The 25,399-nt window shown below is 42.7% G+C and overlaps 1 protein-coding gene across 4 annotated transcripts in view; it reads right to left on the minus strand.

Annotated features, from left to right (window-relative positions):
- Positions 1–779: 779 nt before the first annotated feature.
- The window catches only part of SHISA6 (shisa family member 6), a 1,483,380-nt gene continuing 1,458,760 nt past the window's right edge, over positions 780–25,399 (minus strand). For all 4 annotated transcript variants that reach the window (XM_069654522.1, XM_069654523.1, XM_069654521.1 and 1 more), the window contains one exon: positions 780–24,824. In XM_069654522.1, the coding sequence (XP_069510623.1) occupies positions 24,250–24,824 (575 nt within the window). In that variant the 3' untranslated portion in view covers positions 780–24,249. The remainder of the gene's footprint in view (positions 24,825–25,399) is intronic.

Here is a 25,399-nt window from a genome sequence, read left to right on the forward strand (position 1 = left end):
CCTCCATTATCTGGCTCTTTGATAATGATATTGGGGTCGCTTGATAGCTGATCAAGTGCCTGATATTCATCTGTGGCCAAATGATTGTTTTTGCTGCTATGTTTGACATTCACTGCATCCGTGGTTGCATGTATATCCATAATATCCATTATAACAGCCTTATAATATTGCAGGATCACACTGTTCAAACCACAATCAAAAATTGTTCACATTAATACTCGGGATCACTTTGAGGATGTTGATAACACATTAGGTTTGAACCGATGATAGGGATCAATCACTGGATCTATGCAGATGACATGTAGTCAGTAGCTTACAGAGGAATGGTATACTACAGCCAAAAGCGGGCAAACAATACTGCACATGGATGGATGTATACAGTACAACTATCAACAGACTTGTACAGTGTGTTCACATCATTCTTTGGAACAGGAGAAAGATATATTGATGCTTTTGATAGAGCAATAGATTGATCCAGACGATTGATGGGTAAATCAGAATACATGATGTGACTTTTCATTATAATTTGATTGAGTGAAAGATGCTGAGGTAGTTGGATGAACTAATATAGTTGATAGAGATTCATTTAATATGCTAGGCAGATTGTATAATTGACAATAAAGTGATACAAGAAATAGCCTGATGAACAAATGCAATGACTTAGGCTTATGCATTACAAAACACACGCCGACTATAGATTAAAAGCTTATTACCAAAGGCAGACTTAAATATTTCAAAACTATTTAAGTATTTGAAAAATGAAGTACATTTAATTTTAAATACATAAATGAAACTCCTTTATTTTGTTGAAATTGCTTTATTTTTGAATCCATAAATATCTGTCACTGACAAAAGTGGAAAAATCCTTAAGACTCTTATTGTTACTAAACTGATAATATTTTGTTTACAGTACATACAGAATGTGCTTTTACAGTTAGGTATAACAACAAGGATATTACAGAGGAAAACAGTCAAATACGCAAATAAGCTTGACGCTTATTTAATGTTAAACCAAGAGTCTGTGCAAAGGTACAGATACAAAGGTAATTTTTTTTATAAGTACTATAATAAACACTGATTCCATAAGTTGGGCAAAAGCGCAAAATGGCAGATTAACCCCTCTTAGGAAATATTGTCCCCAAACTAAAAATATTACAGTAAGAATTGTCATATAGCCAGGAAGTTTTTGCTACAAAAGTTCTAATTTATTCACAGAATTCAGGTTGTAAGCTAGTACAAAGCACATGGAGAGGACTTCAAAACTTTACAGATATAAAGTTTCACTGCTGTAATGAAATGATTTTAGAAATGATTTTTGTACATATTATGAAAGACACACAAGGACACAGAATGTTGTTCCTCTACTATTCAAATAATATTTTGCTTTTTTCAGATTTACAGAGTATAATAGTTTCACAAAACTAGCAGTCTACTGGAATTCACTGAAGGAGGAGGGGAGTAGATTTAGTTTCTCAAAATACTTTTCTAGTGTCTCGAAAGGCCATATGACTCTCTGCTTGGTAACATTTCGAACAGTTTTTTTGTGTTGCAACTATGACTTCTTTCTAGATTATTGCTTACCATTTCTTCTGAAAAAATATATTTTCTACAATCTGCCATGTGTTCATATCCTAGTTTCCTGTCCAGTGAATGGCACCACAATACATCATTTAGATACCCCCGAATGAGGCAGGGATTTTATTCTATCGACAATCAGTTGTGTTACTTTCAGAAACTGTTTAATGTGGGAGGAGTTAACAGTTGAGTCACAGGGAGTGTATGGACTTGCCCTAGATCACAGTGTGTAAGCAGAGAATGAAAGTACAGTGACAGCGATACTGCAGTACAGATTGTCACCAGAACAAAATATTTCAATGCAAGTCGGCGACACTGGCCACAAGTTTGCCCATTCATTCACTAAATATGTCTAAGCTGCTGCACTGTTCATCACTTAAAAAAGGTCATTGATTCCATTCGAAGAACCGCATACACTTCTATTCATCTGTGGTTCTTGAAATGCATCTATGCAATATTGCCCTTTTGGTTATGAAGGACCAACATTTTTTTGTTGTCATGTTTTTTATTTGCAGGCTTTACCACGCTGAGAATCTAAGGAAATTGGTTCACTGGATTCTGATTTGTGTATTGCAGATGGTTTCAATCAGAGGCAAGATAATCAAGGTTTTGGGGCCGTGCTAAATATTCTGCAAATGCGTGTGTAATACGTAATGGAGCAAACACTTGTTGCCAAGCATATATTACATAATAATCTCTGTACTGGAGAGAAACAAAACAGATTTTGCCTCAAATCTAACAATACTCTACATTTCAATAGTGGACCAATTTATTTGTTACATTTTTATGAACAGATACACTCGAATAATCAGTCTGTGTTCTCCTTGTGTCATGTAGTAGGCTACTGGCTAAATTTGGAGCAAGCCATATTTGGTCTACTCACTCTCATCGTTACAGAGCCATTTCACTCCATTTGAGACATATATATTTAACGTGGTTTAGTACAATTCAGGTTGGCTGAATTGCGTATTACACATGCATGCAGTAAAACTGGTGCTAAGTGCATTTGCCCCAGTCTGGGAACCATTACAAATGTAAGATAACCTTGCTCCATGCAGACATACACATTGTTCACTCATTGATTTGTTTGTTTAACTGTTTTTTCAAAATTGGGACTGCTTTATGCATCAGAATAAAGCAGGACTGGGGAATGTCCTTCCATCTCCATACATAAAGTTGAAGCAGTTGTACCCATCAAAACGTGGTAGCGTGGCAGGAATAATTAGAAAACACAACCCGGGATTGGCTGATCCTGCTTGCATCATGCACTCCATTTCATGAGAGCTGGAATAGCCTATTTAGAATTAGGGAGACATCCAAACAGTCAGGTTGCTCCTATAGAGGAGTAGCACTGGAGATGAGCTTCTATTTTCTCCAGTCCTTCCTGATGACCGTGACTGTTTGAAAATGGTCTAGATGTCCCCATCTGCCAATCTACCTCTTGATTTAATTCGCAATTTGTGGTATACTTTTTACTACAGTGTGTCACATTTTCCTACTCAGTTGTCTAAGCTTGTACATTCTATTGATTCTCATAACACGCCTATGCAATTGTTTACCTCAGTCCTGTATGATGCTTTGGAAAAACAATTGTCATCAGTTTAGGAATGTACTCGCCTGTACACAACCCACTGCTCTGGTAATGTAACAATGTAATTGCCCATTCAAATTCCATTATAATTGTATATGTAATACAATGCGATCTTGGCCTTTGGCTTGAAAAATCTGAATTTGCTATTGAGCCCACCTTAGGCAAAAAAGCATAGCAAAATCTCACTGGAAGGAAATCGCTGCCCACTTCTATTCTGACCAGTAGCAGAATGAATATGTCTGCTTCGCTGATCTTATGCCATATTGCCCCTCCCCAAGATCAGAATACGCCTCTATTTGTGATTTCAATCCTTCTACTCTCTGAAGCTTCTCTGTTCACAAAAGTGGCAATTCAGCAGCACAGACACGTAAACATAAAAGGAGCCACCACCAATAGAAGGTACTATAATAAGTGTGAAACCCTCAGTACAGTGTAAAGCTGGCAAAATAATCATAACTGGGATGCGTGAGGTCATATGACCTTATTTATTTTGGCACAAATAGCAGCAGTTTAAAGGTAGATTAAGCCGCAGTGGCAAGGACAATACATTAACCATGCAATGGCAAGGCTGCATTTCTAGCCCAGTGTCTACGAAAGGCAACTGGTGGCTACCACAGTATACAGTGACCTAAACGAAATATAAAAGAAAGATTGTTTAAAAAATGTTGCTCAGTCCGCCATTGGCAAAGTCAAAGAAGTCATACCATTCAGATCTTCTCTTTCGCAAACATGCTAAACATCTGGCAGCATCGTTAACCCGATGGTTTTAACCCAGGCCGAAGATAGGCCAGGTCTAACCAGTCTGGATTTATATGTAACAGGTATTCTGATTTGCAGAGTGTGTAAGAGCTATCTCTATTAACATATATGCTTGTACCCTCGGGACCTGTAGGTCTTTGAGTATTCACTCATCAAGAACATTGAAAAATATGTTTCTAATTTCTACAAACTCAAGCTATCACATCCTCATCCGCCCAACACCACTGTTGTAAAATTCCTATAAAAAATACTCCTGTACCGGGACTTTTTTAGGTGGCCTCCAAGGTTTCATATCTAGAAGGATCTGCTCTAGAATTTGAATCAGTCAACCATCAGCAAGTCTCTTTACTTAACTGTTTCCTAATGTAACCATCAATCATATTTCATGTTCCTGACACTGGTAAATTCTCCCACACTTCACAAAGTGCTGCATTTGACTATATGAAGCTATCACCCAAGATGGTGAGTATTAATGCAATATGCATTCTCATGAATTTTATGAGAAATGTTGGCGCTCTCATATCCTATCTCTCCATATGAAGGTGGATGGAAATGCAGCACTCAGGATTTGCTTCATTTAACGGTATCAGAGAAACTGGAAGCACGACTCAGGGTACATAATACGTTTGGAGTCTGTAATGCCCACGGTACTACATGGTCATAATTTGCCAGACAGTGTTAGTTGAAATGGCTAGAGATGGAAGCGAAAGAACTATCAAAACCACAAGAGCATCAATCTGAATCATATGAGCTATGCCTGAAATCGATTGCGGGGTGTTATAATAAATGCTATTTTAATGGCCCTTTTTCTAGTACACTACCTACCTACAATCGTCTATTGCCACTTCAGTTCTACATGTTTTATTTTGGGTTAGGATATGACTGGTCTATCATTCCAGTATGATTGGATAAGGGAATTCCATACATTGTTAAGGTTACAAGGATACAGGTTTTCACAAATCACTTTACCTTTTTAATTATTTCTGCTTAATACAATTCCACTCTCAATGAGTGTGGAGGATATGCTACTTCATGGACTATAACAGGAGTACCGGGGTGATATAATGTGATATTGATTATCCATCCAAAATTATCAATTTGGAAAAGATTTGTTGCAATTCTTGCCATTTTCCAAAAAGTATTTGTTGTGTAAATGTCAGGGTCAGAAAAAAAGTTCTCTCTCTGACTCTTACAGTTTTGCTAGCTTAACAACTGGTGATGCAACAATAGCTACTGCTGGTAGGTATCTGATGAGGTCCAAAAAGTATGCCAAGCTTTACACTCTGCTTTAGATAATTGTATATTATGCTATGATAAGTTATGCTTTTTTACTGGAATGTGTACTGTGCACCACTGCCATCGTTTTCACATGCTCTCGTGTATTTAACACAGCTGTGGAGGAGGAAGGTTAGACGAAGGAGAGAGACAGTGCAAGATAGCTTTAGACGTGTGTGCAGACCAGAAGTGCAGCACTGCTTCTAGGTGTTAGAAGCAGGTGTTATTCACTGTAGGAGAAGAGATACTGGAGATGTGTAGGGAGAGCTAAGGGGGATGTAGTGACACTGTATGAAAGGCAATAAGTGGAACATGACATTATGCTGAGAGGAGGCAGTTAAATGAATGCAAAATAAAGACAGCAAATGGAAATGCACATTAACCCAAGTAACACTTTCCTATCAATTAACACTTTCCCATCAATTAAAAATGTACCCTTAACAAAGCAGTGAAACATGCTTCAGATGAAATGGCAAAGTAATGTGATGTTTTACAATAGAATTATAACGTGCATGCAGATTGCTGGCTGTAATTCATTGAACAAACTGTGGAAAAAGAAAAGTGCTTTGGTAAAGGGTGCCATTGTAAATGTTGTGAATCTTTTCTTCCAGAGACAGAGATCAGGTTGGATGATGTGTATACATCAAGGGAAAGGGCAGGTTTAGTGAGATTGACAGGGCTAGGGTATAAATCTAGCTGAAAGAAGGGGTGGAGAGAATTCAACGAAAGGACGAGAGAACAGCAGGCAGAGCAAGCAGAATCGTGCAGTGAATGAAGCTGGGGCATTGAACTCTCTTTTGTTGGTGGCAGAGCTGCGGAATTAGCAACACTCCCGTTTGCTGATAAGACATTTCAGGGAGGGGCTTCCCATGATAAGCAACGCAGAAGTCTCACATGCTAGAAGTGAGTATTGATAAAATTGAGGGGCGTGCGGATAAATGTGTTTATATTTACTGTCAGACAGTTAGGTTGAAGTGGTTATTTTTTTAACAGTGCTTCTTTTTTCTTTCTTGCATCTGTAAATGATAAATGCTGAAGTGTAACAAGGAAACAAAAGCTTTTCATGATTTCGTGCCTCTGTTTATGTTTATTCTCTTAGACTATTCTACCAGTTACTTCGGAACTCAAGGTCTGGGTAAGAAATAAAATATGAATGTTTTGTTCTGAACAGAGGCTGGTTATGTAATTTAATCAAAAGAGGTGTTATTTTGTATTAATGTGTATACTGCATAACCTATTTTCAAACAATTGTTTTATAAAAGAAAAGCATTTTAAAACTAAATCAGTGGGGTTACGTTTTCTGTGTCTAAGTCTATTAAATGACAAAAAGAGTGTAAAACAAATCATAGGGAGTAGCCACAGTGTGTCAAAAGAAGTAAAACATTTTACCACAGGTGGCAAAAACAGGAGGTAAAGTTTGGGGGCCTAGCAAGTAAGTTAAATACGTGTGATGCATGTGTGAATTATTCATAATGGAAATTCCAAGGCAGTAGTCCAGTTTCATAGTTAAGTAACTGGAATGACAGCTGGACTGTCAAGTCCCCACAGGTACAAGGTCCGCCTTCTTGCGCCTACTGTTGACACTAAGTAGAAAACAGCTTTTAGTGGGAAGTTTTGTCATGTTATATAGGACATCACCATAAACACACTGTACCACCAATTTACTACTATTTTACCATTATTTTACCACAGTACTGAAATACCACCAAAAGATGTAATAGCCCTCTGACAAAACCCTTAACACCATGTAGTCCCATGAGAATGGGGACATGGAAGCACCGGCACTGTTAGTAACAGTGCCGGTGCTTCTGTGATGCTCTGATTAACGTGGTTGCTGTGTCCGGCAGGGTCCGACCTGTCGGGCACAGTGGCTCCGGCATGCAGACCTGTAATATGCTAGTCCGGAAATAACAGTGCAGGGAAGCTTACCGGCACCATTGTTTCCAGACCAGCAGGCTCAGTATGAGCCGCAATATGACTACCAGCTTGTTTCCAATAGTGAGAAAATATTTTCACGAATCCGGGTGGTTCTTTAGGAGTTTGTGAATCTGTCTGGGAAAGCACAGTCTCTCAATGTCCAAAGAGAGGGCTAATGTGACACGTTGACAACAGCAACACATATTCACTGCATTGTACTAAAGAAAACATCCTTCGATGGGAAGAATTTCTGGAAAATGCAACGGCTCCATATACAGTGGTTCTGCAGTAGCAGACAATCGGCCAGAAACATCAGAGTGTGGGACGTTCTGCCCTCAACCATTTTAGAAAAACCTACCAAGGATCTTCCATATTTCTGGAGAATGTTTGGAATAGTCGGTGGAAATATTTTGAGCAATTACTTAAAGCCATATTGGCTTCCAGGGAAGGCTATTAAAATATGCGTTTTCATATATTAATTAGACAAGAAAAAGGAACACTGAAGTTCGTAGACCTAAGAACAGGATCTCCTTCCAGTGAGGTCCAATGGGAATAGTCATACTTATGCATAGCTTATGCTCCTGACCCTCTAACCTTGCCCTTCTTTCTTTTTCAGAACAACACACCAGAATGTCCTCAAAATTGCAAAGTGTGCAGTACAAGAACACTTTACATGACATCACATCAAGCTTTCCAATCTTAATGTAGGCATTCTATGGTTGTAGAGCCCTGACAGATGATGGTAACCTCTACAGATATACCCAGCATTTATCTATCCCTAATTGTGTACATTGTACACATAGAAGTTTAGTGGAAACCTTTCATTTAACTTCGAAAGTTGAAAAAGCACTAACTTTCCACAGTTGCTATGTCTCAACTGCAGACAGCTTCGAAGGTGCGACTCATTATTTGTACACATCTACTTTTGATCCAGCAACATGGTTTCAATGTTGTCAGGATCTTGGGATAAGATGTCAATGCTCCAACCCTTCAGTTGGTGAATTGATTTGGAATGATTTTTACATAATTTAACAACAGAGCATGATCGAGATTCATGCAAATGGCAGTTTGAAAAGTCAGAGAAATGCACATAGAGATTACACACTTCTTTGGGGCACGTTCCTTGATCTGTAACATACATTTCATGCGTAAAACTCTATCTTAAGACTTTTACTCATGTAATTTACAGCTCATTTTTGGTTATTTGTATGGTGGAGAGGCGTTAAGGTTAAGAGGTTATGATTCTGCCTCGGCCTTCTGCTCCACCATGCAAATACTCCAGCATTTGTGCGTGCATTATGTATTTTCATGCTGTGAATTCCTATACAATCCGTCTGCATTTTACACCAGCAAAAGTTATTTGGATTCCGTATGAATCTACTGTAAGCACGGCCTGCCATGCGTAACTGGCAGGCGACGTTTACTTTTTTTGCACAGCAGAGTTCAAAATGGTGGCATACAAGTATGCCATCTTTTTTCCTCTACTTGTGCACTCCACTGTGAAAAAGTAGAATTACATGTCGGGTGCCGCCCACTTGAGAGTATAAATGTAGCATGTCCTTTCCACGTAATTTATGCTGAACTAAAACATGAGCTCCGTTGTGTTTAGGATGAAACCCGCCAGAGCAATGCTATGCAGCAATGATGGATGTTCTTTGTTTTCCATCCAAGATAGAATTTTAACAGACAACATGTACAAAAAAAAGCTGGTAGGATTGCATGGTTAGTCAGCTTTGTTGGGTATGACTACTTCTAGAGCTGTACAATGAGGAGCCCAATGAAAGTGTATTGTGTACTTCAAGATGTTCATTATGCACATTGTGAAATTCCCCTTTCTTGCTAAGAGCAGTTCGTCAATTCTATTGCAAATGGGTCTGGAATTCTCAAATGTGTGTATCTCCCGCGTCAGTGTAGGCCAAAAAGGAACACACATTAAAATGGTATTGCATTTCTTTTTCTGTTAATCGAATTGCCCTAAACCCTAATAAAATGTAAGTGTTTTGCTTTTTCCTATGACAGAAGCATGATTCTGGGGAAGAGACCTATGTGATACTGAAACCTAGCAACACAAAATAAATGTTATTCTAGCAATGGCTATACTTGTATACTTGGAATATCATATTGTGTTGCTTTAAAAGTATAAAAGAAAACTGCTTTTTATTGGCAATGTAATGGGAAAAGGGCTAGATACCCGAGGCTTGACAGAACAGTTTGTTTTGCTCCACTTTCTTTGTTCAAAGCATGTTCCTTTGTTAGGTTAAGTAGTGCAATGCTCGTTATAACTTGGAGCAACTTCAAGTTGGGGACCCAAGAAAGATTGGTGGCGCCATGCAGGCCCAATCATCTGTAGGCAATGGCATAATGTCTGGCACCTCCTGCACATAAAGAGTTGGGGTAAAGGTGGGAAGGCTTCGATATATAGGCTGTCCCACCACTAGAAACAAAAACAGCATCACGATCATTATTTCCAAATAGTAAAGCAATTTCCTCCTGCTCCAAAACTTTGAAGACATGCAACCCTATATCAAAGAGCCAATAGAAGTGCCACCAAATATCTCAAACCCTGACTGGACACCATTTATGCCTCAGTGTTCCCAGTATAATACAAAGTATAAAAACACAAACTTGCCTATCATGATGTGCTCGGCCGTAAAGAGAACCAGATTGGGGCGAGTTGAGTGAGGAGGCCCGTCTCAGAAGATTTACCAGCGTGGTACGGCAGTCCGGCCCTGATTTAGGAGTTAACATTTCCCTGGTATTGTCCTATTACGCCGTGGGGGAGGGTGGCAGAAAAACAGCATTAACCCTCCCTGAGTAGTGTGGCCTATCTTCTTTATTTGCCTTGTAGTGACTTCAGGAACTAAGGATAATGGATTTTTCTAGTGGCTTGTTATTATTCTTGTCCCAGTGGCTGTTACATTGTTGCTATCTCTCCTTTGATTGCCCTCTGTTTGGAACCTGTGACGCTCTGTGAATGGGTGTCAATGATATTTGCGGGCACTTAAAGATGTGTATTACATTTTGCTTGGTCCTGCATTCTTTAGGTTTCCTCCTCATTGTTCGATCTATGCTACTTTCTCCCATTTTTATGTATTCTTTTGTTGATTATTTGTCTTGTGAATTCTGCTAATTTGCTTGACTGTCATATTATTGTATTTTTTTTTATTTTACAAAGCTTATATAGTTCTTTTATCCAAAGCGCTGAACAATATAGTAAATGGTACACGAATATGAAAGATGAGCTCAAACTAGGCAACAATCTCACAAGGCAAAGCATAAGATCAGAAATGATTAAGAAGATACAGATTGAGTCAGTGAGAATTGAAGTGCCTTTTGAATTGATGAATTGATTGAGAGAGGGGCAGGAGTGGATCTCAAGAGGTAGGGCATTCCACAGACCTGGTGGGGCAAGAAGCTGGAAAGACCTGAAACGTGAAGAAGCCCAAGGAGGGTGAGGGAGAGAAAGGAGAAATTGAGAGGAAGCTAGAAGATCCTGCATGGGATGGTATAGACAGATCAGTGAACAGAGAGGGCCAGAACATGAATGCTCTCAAAAACTAAACAAAGAAAGGAAACTCAAACCGTATATTAATAGCAAGCCAACAAAGAAGGGGTAAGAAGAGATTCGAGAAGATGGAGGAAGGTTAAATAAGATACGAATTGCAGAGTGGTGGATAGAGCGGCAAAGGAAGAATAGCATAGTTAGGGAGGCCAATATATAGCGAGCAACAATACTTAAGACAAGTTAGAGCAACAGTTTGAAGAAGTAGGTTGGCGGACAAGAAAGTTAGTAGGTGGCAGATCTTCTTTACAACAAATAGGTGTAAGCGACATGATGAATGACAGAAGCAATCAGGGGAAGGAGATAAAAGGAAGAATCAAAAAGAAATCCAGGATTTTGTGCTTGGTTGCCGATAGAGAGCATGAGAGGAGGAAAAGAGATAGGCAGTGGGGAGGGAATAGAAGGAGAGGCAAGAAAGAACAAAAATCCCATTTTTTTTGTGGTTAAGACAGAGAAACCTGGAGGCCATCCAAGACTACACCACAGAGAGACAGCCTGTTGAATTGAATCATCAAATGAAGAGCAAGAGGTCAAAATGTGTCATCCGTGTGCTGGTTAACCTGGAACCCGAAGTCGAGAATGCATGAAGCTCAGGGAAAATTATGAAGCGAGAACAGGAGAGGGCCAAGTACAGAGCATTGGGCACACCAAACAAAAGGGCAGCATTGATGAATCCTCTTGACATGTTCATTCTTTTTATCAGTGTCTTTTGGGTTTCTCTTTTTCTTAATCTCTGACCATTGCATTTAATGGGATGGGATATTTTCTACAATCTCATTAATTTACAGAGCTTTGCAGTAACACACTGTAGAAGTTTAGCAAATAAGGATGCCAACCCCAGCCTTTGATAGAAATCTTGATCTGAAAGATGGATTCCCCTCACACTCCCAATGACAATGACAATACAAACTTCTAGGTGTTTCTATCAATGTTTGCAATCAGTCTTGCAAAGAGACATCTAAATGAAAAATCGAAAGGCTTGGCGCCATGTGATTCTTCTCCAAAGAATAAAATCCTGTCTCCACTAAGCAACTTTCAAACCTAGGTCAAAGTCATAGTGCTGCTTGACATTGGTGGTGGTCATGCCCCTCTCATGGGTCTCGCCAATTGCTCACTTGCCTCCTTCGGTGGTCTTCCATCCATTTGCACAAAGGATGTGAGGTAATTGCAAATTAAACACATCCCTTCTATACTCGGAGACCTCCCCAAGCAGGTGTGCGTGTAAGTTGAATCCTATATATAATTTTGTGGGGTCTACACTTTGGCAAACCTTATTACTTAAGAAAAAATGACATCTCTTGTGACAAACATACACCGCATGCAGCTTGATTGCAATACGTGTCCTAGGGAACCATGCAACCACACATTTAGGTACAAGAAATATCCTTGCAAGCAAAGATCCTACACTCTAAAACTCTCTGCCACTCCCCCTGGGACTCATGCCCTACTTGGAGACATTGGAGGTCATTACGACCCTGGCTCTAAGGGGTTAATGGCACCATAAAAGGCTGCTGCGCCGTTAACCCCTTAGCGCCTAATTACGAGGTCCCTTTGCGGGTCCCGACCTTAACGGCTGGTCTGGACCAGCCATTAAAGTAGGGACCTGCAAAGGGACTTACGAGATAATTACTGTACCGCAAATTGTGGTACCGTAATTACCGCCTTCCCCAGTCCCATTGAGCCCTATGGGGCAAAAATGGGAATGGGGAAGGGCCAATGTTAAATGGGGAATTACCGCCCCGCCAACCTTGGAATGGGGTGGTATTTCCCCATTTAACCTTGACAGACTTGTTACAATACCTGCAGCAACCATGGTGCTAATAGCGCCATTGGTTACCGCCAGTGTTGTAATGAGGGCCATTCAGGAAGGAACGTAAACTCTTTCACTCTGTTGTTTCCTAAACACACCCACCCTCACCGTGGACTATCGCTAATCAGATATGCTGACTATCCTTCAATCATAGAGGTCCTCTTTCGTAATTATTAGCTTTTGGTCAATATCCAAAGGTCGCAAGTGTAACCCACACAGCTGGGCTTTGTACACTAAAAATGTTGACAATGGCGCAATCACATTGAAACACACTTTGTAATCAGGCCCATGAGTCTCTTGAGTAAACTGAGTGGAGGATCACAAGGACGGGACCCGCAAAGGGATACCGGGGTCAATAATGGTACTGCAATTTGCGGTACCTTTATTGACGCCTTCCCATTGAGCCCTATGGGGGCTCAAATGGGAATGGGGAATGGCTTTTCAAATGGGGATTTACCGGTCCCGCCAAGGTCAGACTGGACCGGTAAAACCCCATACCACCAAGTCGGTGGCGGTACCGGTATAGCGCCATGACTAGCACCAACCTTCGGAATGAGGGCTTGTCTAGATGAAAACAATGCCTTTATTTTATTTTGATATGTTTTCCCCGAGGTAAAGCGAACAAACTGTATGGATAGTTTAATCTTGTATTGTGTATGGCACTCCCTACAGGCTTAATGCTTGACACGCCGTGTTAACTGCATGGCACTGACATGTATCCGGCAGTGCAACGTGACTGCTGAAAGTCGTCTACATTCGCATTTAAGATAAAGACATGTGACTTCCAGCCACTGGAGCAACACATGGCTCCTTCCCTTGTGTAAATGCGCAAACAGCGCCTGTGTGCCCGACTCCTGCTCAACGCTTGTGCATATCGGCGACAAATTTTGATCATTGCTTATTGATCAGTCACAGTAGATTTGGCAGGCCCAATAGGCGCTTCCATTCTTCAAACATGCGATCGATATATGTAAATAAGGTCTCTGTAGTATGTAAACCGTGGGTTGCTTTGGCCTCTAGCATGGCTTACACAACAGTGATTGTCAGGTCTGAATTATAAACATACTACCTTTTAGAAAACACTAGCCAGGGCCACGTCCAAGAGAACCAATTTAATGTATGCCAAAACGTCAAACAACTGTTTATACCCATTATAAGGTCAATGTAGGACTCATTGTCATTGGGACATGTAGCCCCAGACTGGGTTTCATTTCTACATTCATGGCATTCTGGGAGTTGTAGTCTCGGATAAGTTCCATTGAATAAATTCAAACTAAAGGAAAACCAAAGCTAAGGACTGCAATAGGGCGTCCTCAGTGACATGCAGTCATCTGCTAAACGTAAACCAGTAGCTCAGCTAGAGAGGTTCGACCTGGCCTTTGCCAGTATCGATGTATGGCAAATGAGGAGCTCGAGAAACCGAGAGCTGATATGTAATATGTTCACTCCTGCAGCTACTGAGTCCCAATCTCGACCTTAGAAATTGGTACAGTGGTAGTGGCTGTGGCACTCACGACTGGGCTTTGTTATTCTCCTGCTTTTCAGAATCCTGTCCTGCCTGTTGGCAGTAAACACCTTCCTAACGCCACTCCCTGAACACTTTACAACCAAAATAAAAAGGCCATGCCACACCAGCCCTCGGTCCACTACGGCGGATCCTAGTGGCCGGCAGATTGGAAAACAAGATGTTGTGCATTGGAGCCAGGAGAAACCTCAGTGCTACGAAGCAGCAAGAGCCAGCAGAGTATGTGGAGCGTCCATGACACTACAGGATATGACGAAGATCAGGATTAATAGTAGAGCCCTGTTCATCTCTGTGGGATAGTCTGAGGCTCTTGTGCTGTAGGTCAAAAGGAAACCATCCCTCTCTTTGAAGGCACTTCTATGGCATTCATCAAGACATCAACATTTGACATTAAGACATCATGGGGTTTGTTGGGGACACAAGCTCCTTGAAAGGTTCCAGTGCCATGGCTGTACACGTGGGCCCCCATCTGGGAACAATCACAATTCCCACACACAATTTGAGAGTAGTTTAAAGTAAAGCAACAACTCTGCCAGGCTTTCTGTCACGGGTGGGAAGTGGGACAAGATGTCAGCTTCCTTAGTACTTCCTACTGTGTTAAGAGGAGAGGCAATAAGTAACATATTGTCACTTCTCAGAATCAATAGATGAATAGCATCTGCTTTTGGCCTACAACCTCCTAAGGGAACTATGGCACTAGGTGAACGGGACAAACCATCCCCTGGACTGTTAGATGTCCTGGCAATATTGGAAGTCAGGGGAGGGGTAAACTGTCAAGTGGTGCAAGCCGATGGCACTATGGAATTTCCACTGACTACTGCATTAGAGATCAGTGCTAGAAAGTTAAGGAGATTCACACTCATGTCAATGCTATATACATATTCCCTCTCCAGATCTCATTAGGCATCTGAGCGAACTCTTTGTGTCAACTCGAATCTTTGAATTCTTCCTTAAGGAACGTTAGATATCTGCTAGGACACCTTTTTGTTGACCATATCCATACTATTTGCAATCAACAGGGTAATGGGCTGATTTGAAGATAAAGGTTGACACTATGTATACAATATCTCACATGCTTTGTAAAACTCTGAAGCCTGGTTAACATTTCTGACCATCGCTAGGATTTTATAGGCACCGACTTGTATGTATCCTTTGTATTGTCTGCAAATCACCTTCCACATGTGATCATGATCAATACATATGTTATCAATGTATACAGTTCATTGCAGATGTAGTATGGCGGTCCCCAAGGCTGTGTTAAGGCTCTGTGTTTACATACAACCTTTGCAAACATGGTAAGGTAACACTCTGTTTCAGAGTGATTGTTGTTGATCATATTGGGTGTGGTCATAGACCCGGTTCGACACTGACCACTGGTTCTCTAACAGCCACTACTGGGAGAATTGAGCTGCAAAACCTATTTTATAATTGACAACATATTATGCATAAGGATAGATTCTGAGAATGTGCTTGATCCCCCCACCCCCTTCCCTTGGGAGGCTAGCATCTTAAGGAGGTAGATATCTTCAATAACAACGTTTTTCACTGTAGAAACCACTGCATTTGAACCTTGAACCCGATGATTTGGGGTTCAAACAAGCCGTGAAGACTCCCTTGATTCTTGCAGTTTATGGTCCTTAATCATTTCAATTCCCAATTTCTGAGCTCTAATAATTCCCTTGATTCCAAGCGATCATGAGCTGGTGCTCACTGCTATATAAAAAGCATGAATGAATGGCAAATGTTTGAAAGCCATTGGTTGCGAAGCATAATACCCAATGGGTGATGTACAGTTAACACATTGCTCGGAAATAGCCCATCTACCAAAGCTAAACCACTTTCTGAAAACCTACAGGTTCGATCCCCGGGTCCGCGCTTAGAATCCTCTGGGTATTAAACGCGTTATAAATAACCTATCATATCATGAGGTAATCTCTTTGCCTCAGCACTTGATTCCCTTTTCAAAGCAAATTTGAACAATGTGCCCAGGCATGACGACGAGCCAGCCTGTAAATCGGCTCATCAAACTTGACAGGTGACTTTTCTCAAAGACACAACCTTCAGAATTCTGAAGCCCGGGGTTTCCCAAACTGGTCAGGGATTCTGTGGCCCTTAATGAATTGACACTCGCTTCCCCTGAGAAGCAAATGGAAAAGCTAAATGTCTTGATTCTATTGAGAATGGGCTATACAAATAATTTACATTCGGGGAACCAGTGTATTTGCTATCACGGCTCCAATGGTTATAGAGTGTGGCAGCACAGCTAACTTGCACAACAAGCAGCGGGCATATCACTCCAACCCAGCATGCACTTCACTCACTCCCAGTGAACTGCTGGTTGAAGTTTAGAAGCCTATGTATATCACAACAGGCATATTGTGGCTTTTTATCAGTGGCAAACAAGGAACCTACATCCACCAATTCCAGTGCTGGAATTGAATGGGAACGAACAGGAGCGGTGTTCCACTACTTTTATTTTGTTCCTTTGTTCTGTCTTCCATGCCTCTACTTTTTACGACCATATTCACCATTCTATATAGAGAATGTGTCCATTCACGTCCCTGTGAAAGTGTAAAGCTGTAATTGGACCCTTGGTTACTAGTCATTTAGACTACTGGAATGCCCCGGCCGCAACACTTGTCACATGTTGCTCTATGCTTCCACCTACCCTCTCCCCTGCCGAGACCACAGTTCCACTACTTTTTTTCCGTACACTTCTACCACTGCCTGATTCCCTCAAAATGTGCACTCCGAAATGCCAAAATACCATGATGGGTGGAGATCTTTTTGTTTTCCGGCACCTGGTCTGTGAAACTGTACTCCAAACTCAATCAGAGGAATCCCTTTTTCCAGAAGAGCTTGAAAGGGAACAATAGGGCATAACATGCAGGTAACTCAGTCTTCAGCACTAAGAGGTCACTTGTTGGAACGCGCTTGAGATGAATCTCAGCACTGTACACTACACAACACATGGTGCCATTCTGTTCCGCTTATCTTCAGAACCAACTGGTAAGGTCAGAGCTGCTTCATTTTATAAAACATTTCCTGTCTTGCCGCTAAGGACCACATGCCTTGCTTGAACAACGGTTAACCTGTTTCTGCTGCTTGAAGGGACACATCCTACTGTTCAACTGATGGCGAGCACAGGGGTTGCTGGCCTCAAACAGTGGTTCTCCCATTTTTTCAACTTTGGATTATCAGGGTATACCATTAAAACCGACTCAGAACCAGGTACACTCACAGCTCCACTTTGTGAAAGCACTGGCATGCACACAAGTCGAACTAAAGTACGGAACGTGGTGTAACCGAATGCAATTAAATGAACAGGGGTCTTATGTAGCGCACTTCTTCCAGTAGTGGTGGTCTCACTGCACATGGCTCTGTGAGAAAGGCAGGGAGGATGTGTTGGTCAGAGAGCAGGAAGGCAGATGCAGAACCCTGCCGCATTGAAGGGTGAAGGTTGGATGCACCCATTAACCATGTGCTGATTTGAAACTCGCTATATTTGGTGTGGTTTCCATGGACTGGGGCAGGTTAGCCGCCAGGGAAACCACTGGGTTTTGTAGCGGAGGACTGAAAAAAAAGGGGTCGGTGATGAGCCTGTTGAGTGTACTAGACCTGGTGAGCCATCGGAAGGGATGAGGGAAGTGTGAGGTTGCAAGCGTTTAGTAGTGAGGAGTTAGTTGAGGGGTGGGCGAGGTGGTTGCAGAGGGTGGAGGAGTTTCGGGTGTCGTCGCTTGCTGGCACTGGCGAGGGATTCGGGTGCAGGCCAGTGAGATGGAGCTGGCGATCCAGCACTCAGATGGATTTCCCACGGATGGTAATGCTAAGAGGTTCACAAATGCGTGTCACTCAATATCCCAAGATTCTGGTGCACACGTTCTTAGTCAGTTGCTATTGTCTTGTGCACCTCTATTGTGAGAAGATACTAATTGATCCAGACTTTCCCCAATGGCTCAGAAGCTTATTGATGACAATTTTAGAATATGTGTGTTTACATCCCGTTCATCAGTGGCTGGTGGAAGATATGCACCCAAATTCGAATTTAAAACAGTTGAGAATAACTTGCCCTGCATAGTTGCAGAATTCAAGCCTAGCCTGTAGTTGGGAGCAGCTTCCCCAATCCTAGCTCAGGGTTAAATCCTGCCTCTTATGTGCTTGCACGACACCTGTCATCTATAGAAGTGTATCAGTTGGAAAGAAGTTAAAACGAGCCTGTCTCCCCCGCCAACAGGTCCCTGGCTACCCGCTCTCCATGTCCTTCTGCCCTTACACTTAAGGGTCATTTCAAAGCTGTGCACGCAATGTTCTTTCTTGTTAAACAGCTTTTCATTGCTTCAGACACGTACAGACCTGCACACACACATACACGTTTCTTTTACAGAAACCTTGCCAGGGTGCGTGTGCAATTGACATAGGGCAAACATTTTTGTTTCACTTCACGTTAGCGCCAGGATTAGGACAAGCATTGTCCCCTGTGCAATGGACTGCATGTTTTTTTGCATTCTGTCATGTTTTCCCTTATTGATAATTGCATTATGCAGTGGTCCAGAGTTTTTGTAATACCGCCCGAAAAAACCTTACTAGCATTCTGGGGATTGAGTCTTCTTATCACCCACCCTTAAATTGTTTCATGCACATTCTCTTTTGGAAACACCCATTGGGCTTGAAGTTCATCTACTATACAGAACAAACTGGGTGGTAGAACTCTGGTCTTTATCCGCATTCAGAGGCTCCCAATGGGGTGCTCTGATATCCCCATGAAAAGAGGTACCGGGATTAAGAGCGGGAACCCACCCATATATGAACAGCTGGGAAATGTCAGACAGCCTGAGCAGCAGCACAGTGATAGATTTCAGACGCACACGTGAAATAAATCATTTTCACACAACAGTTATTTAATAAAGAGTTTTGGAACACCTGTGTGGCTATATATACTTGTATATCGTGTATGTACATTTCATGGACTGCACAACGAAGTTGGACAACGTCTACAGGAATTGAGCTTTTTTAAAGGATCAATATTGCCTCAGCATAAAAATATGGGAAGCCATGTCTTGGAGAATGTTCGAGAAGGCTCCACATGCACACTCCTCGCCTTCACCATCACATTGCAAAGTATATATCTTAAATGTGCGGCCGACCACGAGCGGGATGAGAGGGAGAAGACGTTGGCATGGCAACGGACCCTCTCTGGTTGGGAAGATTCATGGTCAGCCTCACCTCTCCTCTGAGTTCTGATTCATGGGTGAGGCGAGGCGGAATGGCAGGAACCACTAGAATTCTCACTGTTTAGACTGATGTGGCAAATGAGGTGACTACCACAGTGTCACCCAACAAGTACCTGTAACCAGTGTGGTATGAAACGTTGCCCTGGAGACATCACACACGCAGACTGGTTGGACCATCATGACAGTGTGTAGTAAACTAAACCTCCTTCACAGAACAAGAACACTAGAGGGTAAGTAGTTTACATGTAGGTTTATTCTCTGTAGTTGTAAAGCAGAGAAAGCACTGGGACACCCATCCAGCCCAGCACATTAGGTCCAACTGACAACAGTAGAACCCATCACTCCAAACATCCATCAACACTCCACATGGAATGTTAGTGACATCACCACACCAACACTCCACATAGAATGTCAGTGACATCACCACACCATCATACCACACATAGTCATAATCAGGCCCAACACAGATTGTGAAACAGTGGTGTCACAATGACAAATGACATTGTTCACATTTCAAGAACCACTGTAACATAAAATGGCCTTTCATTATCAGTGAACAAGAAATATGATTTAATGGCCCGTTTCCATTTCACAGAACATCCTTTTAGTGCTATTATGCCCACACTTTCTTTCACATGTGCAAATCACCTCCCTGTTTAGTTTTGCTAAGAGCTGGTGCATATTGAAATCTAAACTATTGAATTGGTTCATCATTAGGAGGGAGATGGGGCAGATAGCCTGTGGATTTTGTTTGTTTATTTACCCAGCAATGGCCTGGGCAGGCTGGATAGCTGAGGGGCAACGTGTTTGGCTTGGAAGCAAGAAAACGCGGAGCAGCACACGTTTGAATCCTGGTCCCGTGCTTAGGGACTGGTCTCTGCTATTAGGAGCATTGTAAAAGATGAATAAATGATTTGCCTGCCCATGGCTATTCTATTCCTGTCCAACACAGTCCTCCTGGTATCTCTTTGAGCTATCTCTATCATGCAGTCATGTCAAAAAGGGCCTCATTATGAATTTGGTGGTAGCTCTGTAGTAAATCCGCTGACATACCACCAAACAGATTTACCATTACCTCCACTTGGTCCATCAGAATTACTGCCAGATTACGGTAAGTGGCGGTATGGTGGTGTTAGTCCCCATTTATGTATTCCATAGGACTCCATGGGAGATTTTGGTAGTAATTTTGCCAGAAATTTGGTGCGTTAATGCGGTAGTGTTGAATTGGTAACACAGTTACCACTGCATTACCACCATTTTTGGCCACACAGCTGAACTCATAATGAGTCCCAAGGCTTATGGTTGTGCTATTTGTAATACAAACGTCTTAACCAAGTGCACCTTTTGAAGCAACACACGTTTCCTTGCATAGACGTCCTGTTTAAAGACAAAGACAACTGTTTGGGCTTGTGTTTATGTATTAGATTGGCATATGCCTGGCAAATGACTTTCATCTGCCTAAGTGAAAGCCAAAACATTAGACTTTGTCAATGCCTGTTTTAAAAAGACTACCACTAACTGAGAATCTTCCCGCCATTCTCTCGTCTACGTTTTGTCTTATTTAGTACTGCATTGCTATGGTATCCTTGTTGCATGAAGGAGAACAGAAAGATTAACAGCACATGCTTAATTCGTGCCATTATCGTCCTTGACTGCAAATGACATAGCAGTACATTTAGATAAAGTATTTCCAACTCGTATAACCGTGACTATACATGTCTTCCAATAATGTACGTGGTCAATACACAACTTCTTCTTTTTACTGGGAGAAAGGAAACCTGTTAAGATCACATGCCACTACATAATTAAAGTCCATTCATTTAGAAATGAAATAGAAAGATGGGCTAAGTCTATATGGTGGTAGACTGATGCATTGTGATAACACTGTATCCGGAAATAAAAAGACATGGCTCTATCGCTGTACAGGACAACTCACGGGGCCAGACAATATAGAAGCTGTCAGTAATGTAATCCTCTCTAGTCCTCTCTGCAGCAATCTGTCAATCAGTGCCTCATGGACGGCGTGGTAGTTGACCCGCAGGTCGATGTCTGATACGGTTGCCATACGCGCTTCCCCTGATGGTAAAATGAGCTTCCAGGTGCACCAAGGTAAGTAGGAGTGGGTAATGACATTACAGGGAGCCTGACACCACACGGACCCACGAGACTGCATAGCATGCCATGTACTTTCTGCCCCTATTGCGGCAGCACTCTAATAACGCCCCTATCCACAGGCCCTGCTTCTCCCTCTCCAAGCGTCTCCTTCTGCTTGAACCAGCAATGGGCTGGGAGCACCATGCCCAGATGAGCCAAGCTGGGCAAGTGCTTGAACCTAGAAGCTGAGCACCCTGATATTAGTGCTGCAACTGAACTACACTTAGCAGGCTACAGGGTCAGCACTCTCATTATGTGATATCAATGCTATGAGTGCAGGGAAAAAAAGGAACCTTCGGACTGACCTCATGCACCGACCCTATTTTAGATGGATTCTCTACGACATGTCATTGTTTCGTTGGATGCAAATGGAGGCCATGGAGTGTTTGCCAATTGTTTATGGTTTAACATGTTTCTCAATATTCTACTGTGTGGGGTGACACTCTGCACGGCGCGTACCACATAGCATGGTGCTGTTTTTCCATCTACCAAGATCTCCTGTCCACAGATGCTCTGAATGTGCATCTGTGTGTGCCCCTAAATGAGTGCCCTGATGCCCACCTTCCAGACATATCTTTGCATCATTCCATCTCTCTCTATCACTCTTTGAGAGCAACTTCTACTGACTAGTCAAGCTGGCAAAGAGCCTATCCAGGGAACATTACCGCTGCATGGAATGCCTCACACATAATCAGCCAGAATGCGACAAATTGAATGATGGTGTGTTGCTTTCCATGATTATATATCACAACTTCTGGAAACAATGGGGCGTGCATTCAGCAGTGTGATGAAACAGTGGCTGTAATTCCGTTACCATCACCATTCTTGTCAGCAACGGAATTGCTGCCACGTTTGCCACAGCGCAGGTTCTCAGTGTGGTTGTAAAGTGGAGCCTTCCTCTCCAGCAGAAAGTTGGAGAGGAAAGCTCCACTTTACCTGCAATATTCTGCAGATTTACTATGGAGAATTGCCGCTAATGTTAAAGCCACCAAATATCCCCATGGGATGGTATGAACTCCAGAAATGGGGATTTACCCTCAATATCACTAGTCATAATCCCCTTGGTAATGTCACAGAACCGGGTAGCAATAATGGTTCATGGTTTGGGTGATAGATGAGTGGATTTACTGTGGATTAAACCCCAAACTCTTAATGAGGCCTACAATTACGTATTACAGTCAATTGCCCAGGCAATGAAGCTCCAGCCCAAAATGGGTGTAGTACTGTAAACAAAATGGAGTATAACAGAAAGGGAGAGCAGACACCTCATGCACTTTCAGCTGTACTTTGGCACTTTGTGTGATGTTGCTTGCTTAACCTATGGAAACCCTATGTGTATGCGCCAAAGCCCCATGACAAAGAGCCCATTAGGGAACAGGTGGTAGCAGCACTGTAGAGGCCCCGGAACTGCAACATCAGAGTGGTCTGAAAACAGGATCCTCTGAAAACAAGCTTTTCAGGAGTGCAGAGGGCATAGCTGGGTCGAGCTGGCGGAAACGGTCCCCTACTGTGCAATAATGTGCTTTCCATGGCCTTAGGCCACTTAAAGCTCCACTACAGGAAACTGTGCTTCATGTAGTATCTCTCAGTGACATCCCACAGTGGATGACTTCGCTGAAAAGTCTCTTTAGAATTGCTGCGGCCCTGAAGGTGTCTTAAACTGGCAGAACTCCATATCTTCTGGACTAAGAACCCCATGATCCCTCGCCATTGACAATGCTGGCTAGGCCTGGAAAGTTCCTTTGCCCTTGGGTCTGTCATTTATGCCGTTTAACTGGCACACTCTGCCAAGGAGTGATTTATACGGTGGAGTGAACCCATTCATCTTATACATTCATTCATTCATTGATGGGTTTCACAAAAAGACAGTTCATGGAAAACAGCAATCAGTCTTGTGAAAAACAACAATGTGCCGTGAACTTGTTTAGTGCATTTTGTAGAGTGTGAAAGCGGCGTAGATGTATACCTTCTCACCCTGGAGAGGCTGAAGCTAAATCAAGGTTGCACCTTCTGGATGCGGCCTATGTACACGCGCGGCCACCATAATAAATTGTGGGCGATGACGAACGGTCTGAGCAAGTACCACAGCAGCATTGTGCTTGTTCACGCACAACCCTCCGCTTACTGCATTGAGAGAGCAGGCGATTGGTAGGCACTAGATTATTCCCCCTCTAACAATATTCTTGACGCGAATGACCCCATGGACCACAGTACAGAATGTCGATGCACACCATGCTCTCCCTCCTGGCTCCCCACATTGATGGGCCGTACAAAGAGCAGAACACAGGATAACATGGAGAATGACTCAGTGGGCCACACCGTAGTACTCTCCACTGTCCAATTAGGAGCCCAGGAGCATGACTCTTGGCCATGGAACACGTCAACAACCACAAAAGAAGAGTGCATGGGTGGAGGCAAGTCGGCCAGAGACGGCGCGGAACAGATGTCGACTCATTTTTGGCCGCTTGACTCCCACCGCATTTCAGTCTTGCACTGGCGGATGCGCGTTCACAGTCGCTGAAGTAGAGAGACGTTAATTGGTTAATCCTAGTGAGTTAGTGCAGCAAAGCCCTTTTAACATGCCACCAAAGAATATGGCTTTCTGTGACAGTCACAAAGCTTGTCCAGCAACACATAAACCCTAGCCTCCACTGCATTCTACTCTTCTCGGGCCAATGGCATATGGACAATGTTTCCAAAGAAAAAGAACACAAATGCAGATGTGTGACTGTCCATTTGTTCCACTCAGACATAGAAGAAGAGGTTATCTTGGCCGATAAGGCCGCTGTAGTGTGAATGTCTGTCACTGCTCCAGTCTCTACCGTTGGTACACGGTCGCACAGTCTGGGATCAAACAGTCACCTCTGTTTTGCTGGCTGTGCGGTACTGTTGGTGGTGTCCTGGGATATAGTGCAGCTGTTCCACCGTGTTGTGCCTCCGAGAAGCAAAGGCTTGGCGTTTGGCAGCAGTTTGATTGACACCCAGGGTATTATACAAATTATTGGAGGCACTAGGATGGGAGTGCATCTTTGTCATAACCCTGTAGCGATCCAGCGTGGGAGTCGAAACAAACACATCCGTGTGCGAGATGGCACGCGACATGGACTTGTCCTGGAAATCGGACCTCTTGAGAGTCATGACTTTTTCGGGCGAGAGCAAGGGATCCTGGGAATGGAGCCGTTCCGCGGATAAGAGCTGCTCGTCGGACAGAATGCGGTCATAGGACATGCAGAACTCTTCAGGCCGGGACCTCTCCGGGGACAGGACTCTGTCCTGGGACATAGCCCGCACAGGCCTCCTCGGGCGCTCTCTGTAGTTGGACTGCTCCTGGGACATTTTAATCACGTTGAGAGGCAGTGTCCCCCTGGCGGCCAAATCAGGGAGGTGTCTCCTTCGCATGTAGTACTCGTCTGCTTCTTTGTCAGCTGTTTGGGAAATAGAAAAAGAGAAATATTAATGCTTTCACTTCCATTAGATAAATGCTTTGGTTGAAAACATGAATACATCCACTCAATTAAGGAACGTTTGCTCTTATATTAGTTAGAAATTTCTCAATACGTGCTTCTAAAAACAGCCTCTGAAAAAGCCAGTAAACTTCTGTAACACGTCCAAATAGTGGCCCTGTGCATAGTGGACCGGCTCAGGGCCAACAGCTGCGTTCATTGTTTACGATTAGAAATAATACAATAAATGTTATTTTTCAGTTAACAGTGGATCTAGAAAAATGTGCTCTGAAGGTCGGTATCCACAATTTAAGTTTCCTCTCCTGTTACTTTTTTTGGCTGCGTGTAGCTGGTCCCTTACTTGGTTGTCTTCTGTTTGAAAACAGGTTGCAACTGTGTCACAGGGTCGTTATGATTGCAGTACAAGAAAGCAACCCCCCACCCCCCCCCGCCCCCTAACATAAGCCATTTAGGGTTCCTAACGAACCCTAACTTGGCCACAGATCTGCATTGCTCTGGCACCACTCAGAACATCGCAGATGTCATCATAAGTGGTG

Source organism: Ambystoma mexicanum, chromosome 3q (assembly GCF_040938575.1).
Source record: "Ambystoma mexicanum isolate Mex_15411 chromosome 3q, UKY_AmexF1_1, whole genome shotgun sequence".
NCBI lineage: Eukaryota > Metazoa > Chordata > Amphibia > Caudata > Ambystomatidae > Ambystoma > Ambystoma mexicanum.